General features: G+C 42.5%; 1 protein-coding gene across 4 annotated transcripts in view; it reads left to right on the top strand.

Annotated features, from left to right (window-relative positions):
• LOC140916278 (protein zyg-11 homolog B) overlaps window positions 1–14,989 on the top strand; it is a 48,038-nt gene extending 33,049 nt beyond the window's left edge. For all 4 annotated transcript variants that reach the window (XM_073357683.2, XM_073357681.2, XM_073357684.2 and 1 more), the window contains 6 exons: window positions 651–812; window positions 918–965; window positions 2,381–2,578; window positions 2,681–2,733; window positions 3,809–3,906; window positions 9,604–14,989. In XM_073357683.2, the coding sequence (XP_073213784.1) occupies window positions 651–812; window positions 918–965; window positions 2,381–2,578; window positions 2,681–2,733; window positions 3,809–3,906; window positions 9,604–9,806 (762 nt within the window). In that variant the 3' untranslated portion in view covers window positions 9,807–14,989. The remainder of the gene's footprint in view (window positions 1–650; window positions 813–917; window positions 966–2,380; window positions 2,579–2,680; window positions 2,734–3,808; window positions 3,907–9,603) is intronic.
• Window positions 14,990–17,274: the final 2,285 nt, after the last annotated feature.

The raw sequence follows: 17,274 nt of genomic DNA, 5'->3' as shown, positions 1-17,274 counted from the left end.
GAAAAAAAAAAAAAAAGGTTTGTTTAGTCTGGAGAAAAGAAGATTGAGGGGGGACATAAGTCTTCGAGTATGTAAAAGGTTGTTACAAAGAGGAGGGTGATAAATTGTTCTCTTTATCCAGTGATGACAGGACAAGAAGCAATGGGCTTAAATTGCAGCAAAGGAAATTTAGGTTAGACATTAGGAAAAACTTCCTAACAGTAAGGATAGTTGAGCACTGGAAAAAATTACCTAAGAGGTTGTGGAATGTCCATCATTGGAGATGTTCTTTCATCATCTAACATGTTCTTTCATTTAAGAACATGTTAGACAAACACGTCAGTAATGGTCAAGATAATACTTAGTCCTGTCTCAATACAGGGAACTGGAGTAGATGACCTATCAAAATCTCTTTCAGTCCTACATTTCTATGATGCTATGAATATACTTGATCTCTTATAAAAGAATACAAGCATGAGGGTGTATAGAAAAATAATTAGTGGAAATATACGGAAAAACTGACTGTGTTAATTGCTAAGTATATTAATCTCCATTCTAATCAGAGATGCAGTTACTTATTGCCCTAGTCTGTGCATAAGTAAACAAAGATGATATAGGTATAGCTCACACAACTTCAAAGTTAATTTTCCTTTTTGTTCTTCCTTTTTCAGCAACTTCTACAAATAGTTAAGCAGAAAACAAATCAGAATCTAGTGGATACTACACTCAAGTTTACACTGAGTGCGCTTTGGAATCTCACTGATGAATCTCCAACCACATGTAGGCACTTTATTGAAAATCAAGGGCTAGAACTCTTCATGAGAGTCTTAGAGGTGAGGACTATGGTTTATGCAGTGGATTTCGTTCCTTGGTTCTAAAATTTCAGCATTAACAAACAATTATTTTGTGTCTTACATAAGCTATGCTTCACTTTACAGTCCTTCCCATCTGAGTCATCTATCCAACAGAAAGTTCTTGGCCTTCTGGTAAGAAGAATAGAAAAATTATAAATTTTACAGAAATACCAGTTGTTCTTAATTGTGTCCATATTTAATTTCTGTTTGAGAATTGGCTTAGATCAGGGGAGGGCAAACTATGGCCCGCGGTCTGGATCTGGCCCATAAGGGCTTTTCAGGATTGCCAGCCTCTGGCACAGCGGGGCTAAGGCAGGCTCCCTGCGTGCCCTGGCCCCACGCCGCTCCCGGGAGCGGCTGGCACCATGTCCCAGCAGTCCAAGGGGGTGGGAGAGCAGAGGGCTCCATGCACTGCCCTCACCTGCAGGCACTGCCCCCTGGAGCTCCCATTGGCCGGGAAAGGGGAACTGCGGCCAATGGGAGCTTCGGGGCTGGTACCCGCAGGTGAGGGCAGCACGCGGTGGAGCCGCCTGCCCTACCCCACCCCCAGGAGCCACTGCCAGACATGCTGGCCACTTCCAGGAGTGGCGCAGGGCCAGGGCAGGCATTGCCTTAGTCCCGCTGCGTGCCACTGCCACCCCAGAGCCGCTTGAGGTAAGTAGTGCCAGGCTGGAGCCTGGACCCCAAATCCCCCCTGCACCTCAACCCCCTGCCCTGAGCCCCCTCCCGCACCCCACACCTCCTCCTGCACCCCAATGCCCTGCCCTGAGCCCCCTGCTGTATTCCACAGCCCTCCTGCACCCCAACCCCTTGCCCTGAGCCCCTTCCTGCACATTGCACCCCTCCCCACGCTCCCTCCAGCCCCCTGTCCCAGCCCTACATTCATGGCCCTGCATACAATTTCCCCACCCAGATGTGGCCCTCGGGCCAAAAAGTTTGCCCACTCCTGGCTTAGATGGTACACTGTGAATTATACTTTATTTTCTTAACTTTTAATCTTACATATTGGGTTCTTGGGAGCTATGCGTTTGACATCATGATTCTTAAACTACATTGCCAGTGTTTCCAAAGCATGACCTTATGTAGGTGTGGCTATTTAATAGTTATTATGGACAGTCTGAGCCTTCAGGAAAGAGCAGGGAGTAAGTCCTCAAATGACTTCAAGGACTCAAAAAAAGGTTAAAGGTTAAAAGTCAATGGGACTTTAGGGTCCTACATCACTCTGGGTAAATTCTCAAAAGGATCTGTTTAGAAGTTTTTATTCTTTTTTAAAAAAAGAGCGTAAATAACTTAGTGATATATGTCTTAATGGTTTGAGGGAGTCTTTCATGGAAGGGAATGTGTTGAGGTAGGAAGTGAACGCCGTTAACTTTTAGACAAATTCAGAGTAAAATGGGGAAATTTTCAAAGGCAAAATAGATGCCTAGCTCCCATCTATAACTTTGAAATTTGCCTCTACTATCCATACATATGACTGAGTTGACGTTATACGCCCATTAATACATCATTATTTCTATTGATATTTTCTCAATTCTGTTTTTCTACAGAACAATATAGCAGAAGTGAAAGAGCTACATTCTGAGCTAATGTGGAAGGACTTCATAGACCACATCAGTAAACTATTGCACAGTGTTGAGGTAGAAGTCAGTTACTTTGCAGCTGGGATTATTGCTCATTTGATATCTCGAGGAGAGCAGGCCTGGACATTGAGTCACACTCAGAGGACATCTCTTCTTGAACAACTGGTACAGAAATAGCTAAATTTATTCCCTGCTTTTGTGTTATATTAATATTAATTGCCTTTAATTAGCATTAAGAATTACAGCACTTGGTTCTCTATCTTGCAGCACTCAGCCATTTTGAATTGGCCAACGCCAGAGTGTGAGATGGTTGCCTACAGGTAACTACTGCCTTGATTTAAAGTTTGGAACATAGTAACTCTAGCACCCTTCAACTTGCTCTAAAAATTACAGGTCTCTGCCTGAAGCATTGTAGGCTGCCTGCCAAACATTGTCCCTATGAACAAAACCATGCTTCTGGATGGTACCCTCTTGTATCTTACCTTGGACAAGGTGGCTTGGCCTCTGGGAGTGATGGGAGAAATGAGTCAGCCTGGGTCTCCTTTCAGAGGCGGATATAGGGCTGTTCTTTTCCTGTCTCCTCCTACAGCCAGCCTTACCTCTTTAGGTAGACTTTCGGATTAATGTTCAACGGACCATATGAAGAAACTAAACAGCATATTAGCTATTGAGCTACAATAATATAGGGTGGTATTGTATGCCATAGATTCCTGGGTTTTAAGGCTGGAAGGGACCATTAGATCATCTTGTATGACCTATTCTGTAACACAGGCTAGGTACACCTGCCTGTAAGTAATATGAGACACCAGATGCTATGGCTTAGAGTAGTGATTTACTGGTAAATAACATATGTAAACTATCTTAAGCACTGGGAACAAAAGTCAAATACTGCATCCAAGACTCTAATACAGTGGTTTTCAAACTGTGGGTCGGGACCCCATTTTAATGGGGTTGCCAAGGCTGGCATTAGACTTGATGGGACCCAGGGCCAAAGTCTGAGCCTCAACACCCAGAGCCCAAGCCCGAGTCCCACTGCCCAGGGCCCGACCACCACTGCCCAGGGCCAAAGCCAAAGCCCGAGGGCTTCAGCCCTGGATAGCAAGGCTCAGGCTTTGGCCCCCCTGCCTGGCAGTGGAGCTTGGACTTTGGCTTCCCTGTCCTGGGCGGTGGGGCTCGGGCAGGCTCAGGCTTTGGTGTCGCTTCCTGGGGTCATGTAGTAATTTTTGTTGTCAGATGGGGGTTGTGGTGCAATGAAGTTTGAGAATCCCTGCTCTAACATATCACAATTGTCTTTCTTACCTATATCCTTAACTAAATATGTAGTGAAGGTATGGTCTCAGTAGTTATGGTATCCAAATGAATTGCAGAGCATCTGTTTCTGTTTTTTATCTGTAGGTCTTTCAACCCTTTTTTCCCCCTACTTGGTTGCTTCATGACACCTGGGGTTCAGCTGTGGGCTGTGTGGGCCATGCAGCATGTCTGCAGCAAAAACCGTATGTACTAAGATTAAAACTACTTTTAAATTCATCTCTCTTAACATATAGTCTACCAGGATAACTAAAAGAATCTAGAAAGTTCTCATGGTCTTCATCCTTAACTCTGATGGGAAAAGGCATGTTAAGGTTTGACTTAAAACAGGGGCAGAGACTCTTTTTTAAACTATACTATTTTATCTACACGGATTTTATTTTTGATACGCACATTAATTAAAAACAGATGCATGTTAAACAGATACTTTATTGGGCTTTCTAGAAATGCATTTTGTTCAGAAATTTCAGCAATAAATAAAATACAAAGTTATGGACAACATAAATTATCATTCTATTTAAAGAAGAGCAGAGAGTATAGCAAGCAGTAATCTCCTGGGGTTTTGGGGTCATCCTGGTGGTTCTTCGAGTGCTTGTTCATGTCAGTTCCATTCTAGGTGTGTGCGTGCCCATGTGCACAGTCGTTGGAGACTTTTGCCTTAGAGGTATCCAGAGGGTCGGCTGTGGCGCCCCCTGGAGTGCCGCGCTTATGTGGCAGTATATCAGGCGCCACCGACCCTACGCCCTCTCAGTTCCTTCTTACCGCCCATGATGGTTGGTTGAAGTGCCTTGTCTTGCATTGCAAGAGTGTTAGCGGTTCTTTCAGCCCATTATTCTGTCTTCTTTGTGGTTAGTTTTTAGGTACTTTAGTTTGACCATTAAGTTAAGTGTTAGATAGTTTTAGTAGTTAGAGTCCCGACTGGGACTTCGCTGCAGAACAGGGCATGTCCTGTTCCCCAGGCTTTTAGCCATGTTCAGTGTGTACCAAGCCGATGCCTATCAGTGACCCCCACGATAGCTGTTTGAAGCGTCTGGGGGAATCACACAGAAAAGACAAGTGCAGGATCTGCAAGAACTTTCACCTTTGAACTCAAAAGGATTGGGATAGCCGCTTGAGGGCCCTCCTCATGGAGGCTGCACTTCATCCTGGCTTGGAGCCCTTCCGGTTGGAGTCCACGCCGCGTACTTCAGTGTCAGCGTGCAGCACACTGCCGGCACCAGAACCTGCCTGGCACCGTTCCCCTTCGCCGGTGCCCAAGAAGTGGCTGAAGCCCAAAGGCCCATCAGCATCACAGGACAAGGGGGCTTTGGGCAAAGGATCTGTGCTAGGCCACATGCCCACCCCGGAGCTGCTGTGGTCGGACCCCCAAGCCCAGCTAGGGATCCACCTCCAATTCCCGGGAGCAGCAGGGGATCCCGGCCCCTCATAGTGCCACCTGTGCCTGAGGCAGCCCTGGCAATCAAGGACCAAGTAGGCTGGCCAGCACCTCAGATGCCAAGCCAGGCGATGGACCCAGTTAAGTCCTAGACCTCTAAAGGCAAGCCAGTTATGGGACCTCCCTCTGAAGCAATGGAGCATCCCTGGTCCCCAGACTGCAGACATTGATCCCTGTCACCACGGAGTAGGGCTCCAGTGCTGCAGCCTCCATCTCTGGGTAGAAGACCCAGGTCTCTAACATCAAGATTGCCACCTTTGAGACATGTGATGTCTGAGTTGCGACGCCCATCCCTGTAACTGCGGTACCACCAGGTCTCCCGCCAGAGATCACTGCAGTGCAGATCCTCATCACCTAGGCAGTCCTGCTGGCATTGATCCCTCTTGGTGCGGGATCGTTCCTAGTCATGGCACCAGTCTCTGACTCCCTGATACCACTATTCAGGCAGGCACTGTTCCTTGCCCTTTCCTTACCGGTCGCCGACAAGGATCAGCTGACAGACTCAGGTATCTACGGCTCTGCCCTGGTAGCCAGAAGGGCAGTGGTCCAAGATGGAGGGAGAGTTCAGCCCCTCACCTAGGTGGCTGCTCCATTTCGGCTACTGCTCCAGATGGATTTGCTGCCACAAAACCTTGGCACTGTCCTGCACCCAATGCACCCTGGTAACATTGCGCCTGATGGCTTGGCTGCCGCATGGCTAAATGCAGAGGAGCAGGAGTGCTTGGCCAGAATCCAGTAAGTCTTGCTGGGCAGCAGAAGGCCCTCCACTAGAATGACCTACACAGCCAAGTGGAGGTGGTTTATGTGCTGGTCCTCTAATAAAGGCATTTGGCCTGAGCAGGCTTCACTGCAGTTAATCCTGGACTACCTTCTGCACCTCAAGCTCCAAGGCCTGTCCCTGTCATCCATTAAGGTCCATCTGACTGCTATTTTGGCTTTCCACCTGCCATTAGAAGGCAGGTTGGTTTTCACCTACGGAATGACTGTCAAGGGCCTTGAGTGCATCTAACTGCACATCAGGGACCCAGTACCACTGTGGGACCTAAATCTCATGTTATCCCCGCTCATGGCACCCTACCCTGCCCTTCGAGCCTCTGGCTTTCTGTTCTCTCCTCCTCCTTTCTTGGAAGGTCGTGTTCTTGGTTGCAATAACCTTGGCCCGCAGGGTCTCTGAGATTAGGGTACTTACTTTGGACCCGCCCTATACAGCTTTTACAAGGAAAAGGTCCAACTGTGTCTACACTCAGCCTTCCTGCCCAAGGTGGTCTCCCAGTTTCATGTGGGCCAGGACATTTATCTGCCCGTCTTTTTTCGTAACCCCATAAGTTGGAGGAGCAGCGTTGGCTGCATTCCCTAGATGTTAGAAGGGTGCTAGCCTTCTACATTGAACAGACCAAGCCATTCCGCAAATCTACGCAGCTGTTCGTCGCAGTGACTGACAGAATGAAAGGTCATCTGGTTTCTGCTCAAATCCATTTCTTCTTGGATCACCACCTTCTTTGCTACTGCTAAGACCAGACAGAGGTGCCACCTCCAGTGAGTGTTGCCGCCTCCTCAACCAGGGCACAAGCCTCTTCAGCAGCTTTCCTAGCCCAAGTGCCTATCCAGGACATCTGTAGGGCGGCCACCTGGTTGTCTGTGCACATGTTCACGTCCTATTATGCACTTACCCAGCAGGCCCGAGATGATGCTGGCTTTGGTAGAACTGTACTGCAAGCCCGTAGGCTGTGAACTCCAAGCTTACGTCCGAGGATATTTGTGAGTCACCTAGAATGGAATCGACATGAGCAAGCACTCGAAGAAGAAAAAACAGTTACCTACCTTTCGTAACTGTTGTTCTTCGAGATGTGTTGCTCATGTCCATTCCATTACCACCCTTCTGCCCCCCTGTCGGAGTTGCCGGCAAGAAGGAACTGAGAGTATAGGGTTGGCAGCTCCTGAAATACCAACTCATGAGCACAGCACTCAAAGGGGTGTTGCGGCCAACCCTACGGATATTGCTAAGGCAAAAGTCTCCGACTGTGCAAGTGGGTGCACACACATCTAGAATGGAATGAGCAACACATCTCGAAGAACAAAAATTACGAAAGGTAGCTAAACATTTTATTCTAATCTCCATTCTGCAATGACTTGCTGTGTAACATGAAGTGGGTTTCTTAATCTCAATGCCCCATTTGAGATCTGATGAAAGGTGCGGTAAGTGAAAAGTATTAATTCCCTTTTAGAGTACCTAAATGCAACATGACTGAACAAATTCACTACTTTCAATGCTCATTGTGTCTATTTCTCATGTGATTTAAGTGCATGTGCCCTCACTACTCTCCATAGTGTATGTGTATAGCAGCTTTCCTCACAGAGATCAATGAGTTACTTTCAGTGCTGGTATGTAATGCCATTGACAGCAATGGTTTTGTGCCTGCTTATATCAGGGCCCAAATCACTTCTTCCACAACAGAAATGCATGTATACAACAGCACACAGTAACAGTGCATAACAGTTTACCATGGGAAGGGAAAACTCCATTTCTTAGCTTTTTGGTCATGTGTGTAGTGCTGTATAAATGTTCCGTAGGGATTTTCTTCTAGGGGTATACTGGTCCTAGGTCCAGGGTGACCATTCCCAAATTGAGAGATGAGCTGACAAAGCTGTATTATTGACCAGCCTAAAGATAGTGGAGTGTAGTGGATAGGACACTGCAACCTATGTGGCAACATTAAACTGAAATTGCACAGCAGGGACTCCAGCCTATCCCAAGCCCTTTTCTCCTTTGTGTATTCCCTCTCCCTCCCCTGAATCCCCACTGTCAGATCAGTATAGTGCCTGTTATGTAACTTCTTAATTTTGGTATATATGTTATACTGACCTAAATTCTAAATGTTACACGTGCTGTAGATATTTGAATTGACAATGAGTAATGGCCTGATAGAAGTTGTCAGCATAGGGGAAGCTGGAGAAATTGGTAGCTAGGTAACAAACCTTGGAATTACCATACAGGATCAGACCAGTGGTCCACCTGTTCCTCTATGCTGTCTCCAACAGTGTCCAGTATCAAATGCTCCCAGAGGAAGGTGTGAGGATACTCCACGGTAGATAGCTATAGAGTAACATTCTTTTAGGGGAATCTTCCTAATGCATTATTTAGAGATTTCCCTGTGGCCTTAAGCATGATGGTTCAGTTGGGGAAGCATGGGAGCTTTTGGTTATTGATATGCAGGAGGTGGTGGGGCTCTTGGTATTGGGGAGGGGAGGCATTTATTTCCTCGCCAACTCTCTGTTGGGCAAGGACAGAGAACTTTAAGGTTGGGAGGAGTAGGGTTTAAATTCCTGGGGGTGGGAGGTGTTCCCCTTTTGTCATTCCCCCATACACACATTGACAACCCTTGATAAGAACTAGCAGCCCCTCTGAACCATGCTCCAATATCCCACACAACATCCAAAATTGACAACTAAGTGTATTGACTTCATTCTGCTAAATTTGATCAGCAGTGAAATATTTAATGTCCGTGCTTAAATTGTTAACCTCAGTGTCCCCCACTGAGGTAACTAGGGACAGTTCAAACGTCTCCGAGCTGTTATTTGTGGATAGATTTGTTGACAGATATTTGTGGGCAACTATCACTCCATTAAGTTACATTAGGCTTATGATTTGAAAGCTATCTTTACAACCATGAGAGACTTAAGTTTCTAAAAATGAAAACTTAGATTCTCAAGCTAAGCTGTGCTCCAGTTTAATTGTGCATTTTTGCATTATACACGTGGCTCGAGATATGATCAGTGCTCCTGTATGTAAGAGTGCTGAAGTCATGTATAGTTGAAATGTGTGTTACATACCTTTTTAAATCAATAATACAAATGGTCAGAAATGTGAAGTTTTGTATCGAGAGGAGGAATGCATTCCTGGCAACTTACACTAGGTACCATTTTTAAAAGTCACATTTATCGATAGTCAGTGCATTGGGTTTCTGTGAAATTTTTTCCTGTTCACTGAATAGGGCAATATTAATATTGTGATATCTCTGATACCATGTCATGCTAACTGATACATACTGCAGTCACCAGTTACAGCAGTTTGTCTGTTTAGGTACTTACTTAGATCACATTGGCATGTGAGTGCCAAAAATATTAGAGTGTATCATTGCAACACAAATGAGAGAGAAAAAAGTTATTATTCACATTTGATAGGGTGTCACAGGAAGTCAACAGCAGAGCTGGGAATTGAACCCAGATGATATGAGGCCTAGTCAAAGATCTTAACCACAAGAACCTTCTTTCCTATTACAATAAAATTTTATGGAATGACAATGCAATTTTATAGACACTTTTTCAAATGTCCTAAATATTGACTGGAATAATAGATAGATCAGAGTTAACTCCAACACCTGAGTGTATTTCACAACTGTTTTTCTTCTCTATAGACAGTTAACTTTTTTCTTATATCTCATTTCAGCTGCCAGGTATTGCAACATGTTAATTGAAGAAGGTGGATTGCAGCACTTATACAACATCAAGGAAAATGGCCAAACTGATCCAGATGTCCAGCGAATTGCAATTGCCATTCTAGATAGCTTAGAAAAACATATTGTACGTCATGGGAGACCGCCTCCATGTAAAAAGCAGCCACAAGCCAAGCCTAACCAAACTGAAAGCTGAAGGTATAAGTGTGTAAACCATCCTCTCTGTAATAATCCTTTATCACACGTGTAGTTGGAGTGACTTGTACTACAGTGGTCACCAGTGAAGTTATTTGCTAACAATTGTGGTACTGGATACCACTTGTGGTAACTCTTGGGCAAATGTCTACTTCAATGACAACTTCTAAGGGGATCTATGATCAATGCTTGATCTAGTCATACCTATGGGATTACTGATGACTACAGCAAGGTGGGACTTGAATAGTTTGGAATGCACATCCAAAAACAAACCTCTAGGAATATCTTGTTTTGTGACTTAATTGTGGGACAGAAAGCTTGTTTCATCCATGTCATTGTTGAATATAGAACTGTTTACCAACTCAGTGTTTCAATAGAACTGTCTGCAAGAGTGGTGAATCTCACAATCACAGCTTTAAACAAAAATTCACGCATGCACACATTAAAAACACTGTACCATTTGTAACTAAGGTAACCAGAATGTCCCATTGTTTATGGGCCCTCCATAAGCCCAACTGAGTCTTCAAAACACCTCGTCTTGGGACCTGCAACCTCTGTCCTTTGTCTCTCCAGCACTAGACTGTTGTCTTTTCCAGCTGTTGGCTTCCCTTGACTCATCTATGCTGCCTCAGCACGGTTAGGATCAGCACTGCTTGGGTGAAAATGGGAAACACTGAATTGGCTGCTCTGGAGGAAAGCAGTATAGGTACAGGTGGAAGTGGGGGCAGGGGAAAGCTTGAAATACTAAAAGGATAAACTGAGTTTGAGGTTCAAAACTTAAAACTAAGTTGTTGTTTTTTTTAAAAGAAGTGGTAGGAGAAGGAGGGAGCTCCACATCAGAGCTCAAAATGTTAGTTGAAGTAGAGTAGCCCTTCCCATCACATGGAGGTGCATGTCTTGATGGGAGAACCAAGATATTTGGTCATCTTTTTATAACCGATTATTGATTGCCTTGCCATTTCTTGTACATATTTTGTCAGTATTGTGCAGTGATTTGTATTCCCAATGCATTACACTACAAAATATCACCCAACATCATATATAAGGTCCTTTGTAAATTGCATTGGTGTGCAGAGTGTGAAATTTTACATAAAGCTGTCAATGGTAAAAACGTATTTCTTCCTGTTGTTTGAGTTTAAAAGAGGTGTTGAATGAAATGGAGATTCCACAGCATACAGATGCTTGATTAAATACAAGTGATGGAAGCAAGCTACAACGTGAGCTCAAATTCCCTTTATTTCAAAGCATTGTTTATTAATTCTTCTTGTACTGTCAAATGGCTGTCTTCACATCTCCCTGCCAAACAATGGAACAGGATTCTACTGTTGTTGAACTTTACTGGCATTTTAGTTCCAATTCCTGAAGTGAAAATCACTGTACTGTTTACCTTATGGGAAGGGATGGCTGACACACCACTTTTTCTTCACTATAATAGAGTTAACACACCACCTACAATCTGGAATAGTTTCATTACAGTGTGTGTGTTAGAAACATTAACAGACTGCTTTAGTAATGTTACCATTACCACATTGCATAATGCTTTGTTTTGTACAAAGGTATCATCTGGGTAGCTTCATTCCTCTACATACACCTGAATGTATGTAGTTTCCTTGACCCAAAAAGAAGTGAAAATTGTCAGAAATATAAAATTATGGGACTTATTTTTTAAAAAACTTCCAACGAATTGTGTTTTATGGGCAGTTACTTTTACCTTTTAAACTAGAGAAGTCTTGACTTCTGCTGTGAAAAGTCCATTGCAGGAAATGGAACACACAATCTACCAATATCAGAGTTTATGGAAACTTCATATCACTTGGTACTGAGAGGTTTTTAAATGAACATATTAACCATCTGGAATGCTGTTTTCCCCCCAGTAAGATGGCTATTCTAAACACATTAGATTAAACTATACAAAGTCTATAACGGTATATGACCCAAAATGGAAACTGGGGCACCAGTCTGGCTAGCTAGGACACCACTTCATGAGATTATGGAACAAGGATAATGCAGCCACACAGACCTGTCACTAATGCACTCTTTCATGATCTTTAACATAGCCCATTCCAGGCTACTCTTCAGAAGTCACTGATGGTATATTGATTGTGGAGGTGACTACAACACTAAGATGTCTATTTCACTTGTGATATTTGCCATATTATGAATGAATAATCGGTTAATGCCTCTACTCTAACTTAAATGTTTCTGTAAATGTATGAACTGGTGAGGTTACCTTGATTGAAATTAAATGAGATGATTTACAATTAAGTAGTTCAAGCAATCTAAAGAATAGTGAAACTGAATTTTTTGCCCAAAGACAGATTGTTCCTGAGGAAGTGTCTCCTTATTCCAGTATAGATGTTTTATCAGTTTATAAACTACATTCATAAAACAAAACAAAAACATGTTTACCAAAAAATACATTCCTTCTCATAGAGGAACCAGTTCTGGTTTAGCTGACAGCATTCAGCTGTTTTAAGTACCCTTTATTAGAAGCTAAAGGACAAATCATTAGCTTGTCTGCCTATCTAATAGGATTTCATAATATTCTGAAACTGCTGTGATGGGAAGGTGATAGTTATACTTAGCATTTATCCCTAATGCCTTCTCTAACGTGAGATGAAGCTTTCTAACTGTTTTAAAAAAGGTTTTGAAAGTTATATAACTTAAATATTCTGCTGTACATGTTTTAAATGAAATGATACAGCTCAAGCTATACATTTACCTTGTTTAGTCTGTGAAACTCCTGGTCCAAATTCTGCCTGGAGTTCACATCACTGGTCAGTCAAAACTTATTTTCTGTCACTATTGTGTGAGAGGTTTTTTTGTTGGTTTGTTTTTTTTCTTTTTGAAATGTCCAAGTTTAAGTTGAAGAGTAGAATGCAAAGAACTGTGTTTTAAAAACCATCTTTTCCCATAGCTATGATGATTTCCATGGCTTTTCCTTTGCTATCAGTATTTCAGCTGGGCTCCTGCTGTGTGACAGTTCTGGGCTGTTAGGATGGTATACAAACAGAGGTAACCTTTTAATTGCACAGCTTTCTCCCTAAAAGCTTTCTGAACAATTTCAGAATGTTACCCCAGCAACGCTTACCAACTACTGTAATTTTCAAGATAAAATGTACTTAAACAGGAAAACTGTTCCATGTGGGAATGGTGTCAGATCTGTCTTCATTCAGAGTTGAGTCGTATAGGAAAACTTCCTTTAATATTCATTGAATGAATTATGTACATTTAGTCTTGTGTCTTTATATGATGCTATTCATTCCTTCTTAAGCATTCTTAAATTATTGGATCAAAGTTAGGCAATGAGAAATGATTGTCAGTAGTATTTAAAAAGAGGGGGACCACTCAACTTCTTCACAAATAACCTGTTACAAAGCCTTTCTGTTTAGTTTTTTGGCACCTTTTTGCAAAGCAAATATATTGTTGCCATATAGCACAATCTGACTAAATGACAGTGCACTAAATCCATTGATGGATTGATAACAAAAAAACACACCATAGGGATCAGCAGCTCAGATGGTTATTGTATGAGAATTAATTTGTGGAAAATTGAGTTCTCATTCAAATTATGAACAAAGGTGATTATTTTTATTGGCAAAATCTGGCATTTGTGTTAGCAGGTGGCTTATGGTAATGGACAAAGTAATAGAGCAACAGGTCCTTATGCCACAATGGTGTGAATTTCTGAAGAAAGGGGGACATAAGATTGCAACATGCATTCTGTTGGACAGTGAAAAGAGTAGGACAACACTACTTACTTGCACAAAAGCTTAGGCAAGATTTACCAAGAAACTATAATTGTTTCCCTACGTGTACTACAACCTTTTAAACAGAAAATAGTTTTTTTTTAAACTACATGCTAAGTGTCAAATATTGTCCGCCTTTCTTCTGTTTACACTGTGATACAGCAGCATAGTTCTGTAAAATGTGACAAATTGTTCAGTAATTGTAATGGTTGTGTTTTTAAGGTACTTTCAATTATCCAGACACAAAACACTATTTCCCCACAGGGTCCAGATGAGTGGGGCATGTTGCATATGGATTGTAACACAAATTTCTAACCAGTGCTTTATTTGAGTGTTAATGTTGTATGTTGCCTAAATAAATGTGTATGTACACTTTTTTTCTTTTAGAATAATGAATATGTTCCATGCTGTTTGACAGAAATGAGAGAGGCTGCATTGAGCCAAAACGAGTCCGTACAAAATGGACTATATATCTGTTTAAAGGTGTATTATTATTTACTAGTAAAATGATAAACAAGTTGCCACCATGTATGAATGTAGCAGAACGCTTATTTCCCTTTGATAGTGTGACTGTCTTAAAATGAAAAACAAAGTGCATTACAATCTTACGTTACGATGTGAGTCAACAACTTTTTTGTTTCCATTAACAGAGTAATAATCTCTGTCAAATCTTTGGACTAGACCAGAAATGTGCTACCTGACCCATTTCCTTCCAAAGGGGGAATTTTAGCTAATGTTTCTCTTGCTTTTGTAGAGCTTTTGTGATTTTTTTTTCCTGATTTTACTAAATTTGATTCTTCGGGAAAATGGTTCTAGACAAGTAAAACTTTCTGTAAAAGTTCTTTCCATGTTTTCTTATGAACATTGAAGTACACCTCTACCCCGATATAACGCTGTCCTCGGGAGCCAAAAAATCTTACCACATTATAGGTGAAACCGCCTTATATCAAACTTGCTTTGATCCACCGGAGCATGCAGCCCTGCCCCCCCAGAGCTCTGCTTTACCGCGTTATATCCGAATTCGTGTTATATCGGGTCACGTTATATCAGGGTAGAGGTGTATCTAAACTGGAGATTGCTCAGTTTCCAACTTTTTAAAAATGATTAAAGCAGAAATGAAAAAAACATGTTTCTTTTGTTCTCACTGTGGTAATATATAAAATAGGATATGGAAAGGAGGTGGGGAAAAATAATTGATACAGATTAAGAAACAGATACTTTACAAACACTAATGAACAGAGTAAGCCCAGTGGACGGTTTGTATTTGGAAATGGGACATATAGCCGGCCTTTCACAGCTTGACTTGTGTGGTTGATCGCAATCAAAGTATTGCTATGTGGTAGCTGGCTCCATGGCCTTTGTGAAATTAATTTTGTGGTCTCAGAACAACTTCCACCCCAGTTTGTCCATTACCAAAAGCCACTGCAACTTGTACTAAATAGCAACGTAAAACTTCAGCTTCTCAACTGAGACTCAGCTGTTGGGAGACTGAATGAAGAACTGTGCTCTGATGTAGGGGAAATGGTCTAGAAGGACAGCCTCCCTCACACTCAAACTTCAGTGATACCTAAAGAATGATGGAGAACGGAGTCCTTCTCAGTATTCCTCACTTTGGGCCTATTCTAATCTCACAGTAGCTTTGTACATTGATAGGCAGACTGATTTCGGAGGGGCTACTCACTTACCTTAGGGTGACAGCAAAGTCATGCTCTTTGGTTTTCATAATGCTTAAATACTATGATGATGACAGACACAACAGAATCATTATGACAGGTTTCAGAGTAGCAGCCGTGTTGGTCTGTATTCGCAAAAAGAAAAGGAGTACTTGTGGCACCTTAGAGACTAACAAATTTATTTGAGCATAAGCTTTCGTGAGCTACAGCTCACTTCATCGGATGCATGAAGTGAGCTGTAGCTCACAAAAGCTTATGCTCAAATAAATTTGTTAGTCTCTAAGGTGCCACAAGTACTCCTTTTCTTTTAACAGAATCATTGTAAAGAGACTGGTCATACTTACTGTGCAAGCCTAATTTCAGATGGTCTTCAATTTTCATAAAGTCATTTAGAATTGATGTTAATATGGACCTCAGACTGGAATCTGTTGGTTTATCCTCTACACCCAGCTGCCCTGGGGGCTGATGCCATAAAAGCCTAAACCAAACATTGCAACAATTGTTTTTCCAGTACAAGAACCATATGCTGTAGATCACTGGTTCTCAAACTAGGGAATGGTTTCCAAGGGAGGAGCAGGAATGTGTCAAGGGAGGTCTGAGCTGTGTAGGGTTTTTTTGTTTGTTTTTTAAAGAGCTCTGGCTGTCAGCCTTGGGTGGCTGGGGCTTGTGCAGAAAGGCGAGGTGCAGCTGGGAGATGGGGACAGCTAGAGCCCTGCTGCTCAGGCTCTCCTTCCCCGCCCTCAGTCCCTCACTTGGAGTTGGTGGGACTCTGGCTGTCAGCCACAGGGTGGCACCAGCAGTGCAGAAGTAAGGGTGGCAATGGGGTGTTATCTGCTATGAAAAGTGATGACATGAAGAGGGAGCCCCAATCAAATAAGTTTGAGAACCACCCCTGCTCCAGATTGTGTGGTTTTTATATATGTCCTTCTCAGATGCCCAAAATATTTAGCTTTTAGTCTGGTGCCCAAAGGTATGCTTATTTTAAGTGTGACTCTGTTCTGCTATGTTTCAGGTAAGTGATTATGGATTTCTTACTCTGTGCATTTGATTCTACTTCTTTATAATGGAGTTTTTCCTTTTTGTAAACTGTTAACTCTAAGGGCTCACAGTAACCTTTTGTTTTACACCAGTCTATGTAGGAGGAGAATTTGAGCCCACTGCATCTACTGTTTGTGTGTAATCAGACTTTTATCTAGTCACTGTGTTGATAAGCTTTTCTTCTTTTTATTCCTATTTAGTCCTCTAGACCTGATACAGCTAAGGTAGAGTGAGCTCAATTCTATTCCCTCATGTGCTTTAGCAACAGAATTGTTTAGGAAGTTCCATTTATTTGTACCAGTCCAGGCAACCTCAAGGCAATGAGGATGCATGAGTCACTAAGGGCATAATTTTATCTGTAAAATCTTTTTAGGAGGCAGGTGTTACAGGTGCAGAATGGGAAGAATCCATCTTCCCTTGTAGCTGTGGTAGTTATAAAACTATATTTTAAATTAAGCTCTTAGTATGTTAAAAAATCATGAGTCAAGCTCTTCAAAATCATGAAATAGGCTTTAAAAATCATAAGATTATGTAAAAATAATAGTGTTCTTTTTATTTGCCTTCTGCGTTTTAAGCCCTTGTGGCACTAGGGTCACATTTTGAAGCTTTCTCTACAGTCACACAGGCTCAAAACTTACTTTTCTTTAACACTAAAAGTTGAAATCATCACCTGTCCCCTTGGCTTTAGGAGCTGAGGCCTTTTAAGGAAAACAGTAATTATGAGCATCCAGCCAAAAGCATGAGCGTTGGCACTACTGAGCTCGTTCGGCTGGAAAAACAGAAATCAGGGAGAAAGCAATATAAAGTTAGCACAACCTGTGGCACCTCAGCGACTACCCCGTCCTCTTTTCTTTTTGCGGATACAGACGAACAGGGCTGCTACTCTGAAACCTGTCATAAAGGTAACGGGCTTGGGTGGTGTATTTTAGCACGCTGCGCCGTTAGGGGTTTGGCGATATCCCGCAGTGAAGACCACGCTCTGCAGCGGTAAGTGACCAGACAGGTACCG

This window comes from Lepidochelys kempii, chromosome 8 (genome assembly GCF_965140285.1).
Source record: "Lepidochelys kempii isolate rLepKem1 chromosome 8, rLepKem1.hap1, whole genome shotgun sequence".
NCBI classification, from domain to species: Eukaryota; Metazoa; Chordata; order Testudines; family Cheloniidae; genus Lepidochelys; species Lepidochelys kempii.
This window is presented reverse-complemented; position numbering and strand designations above follow the sequence as displayed.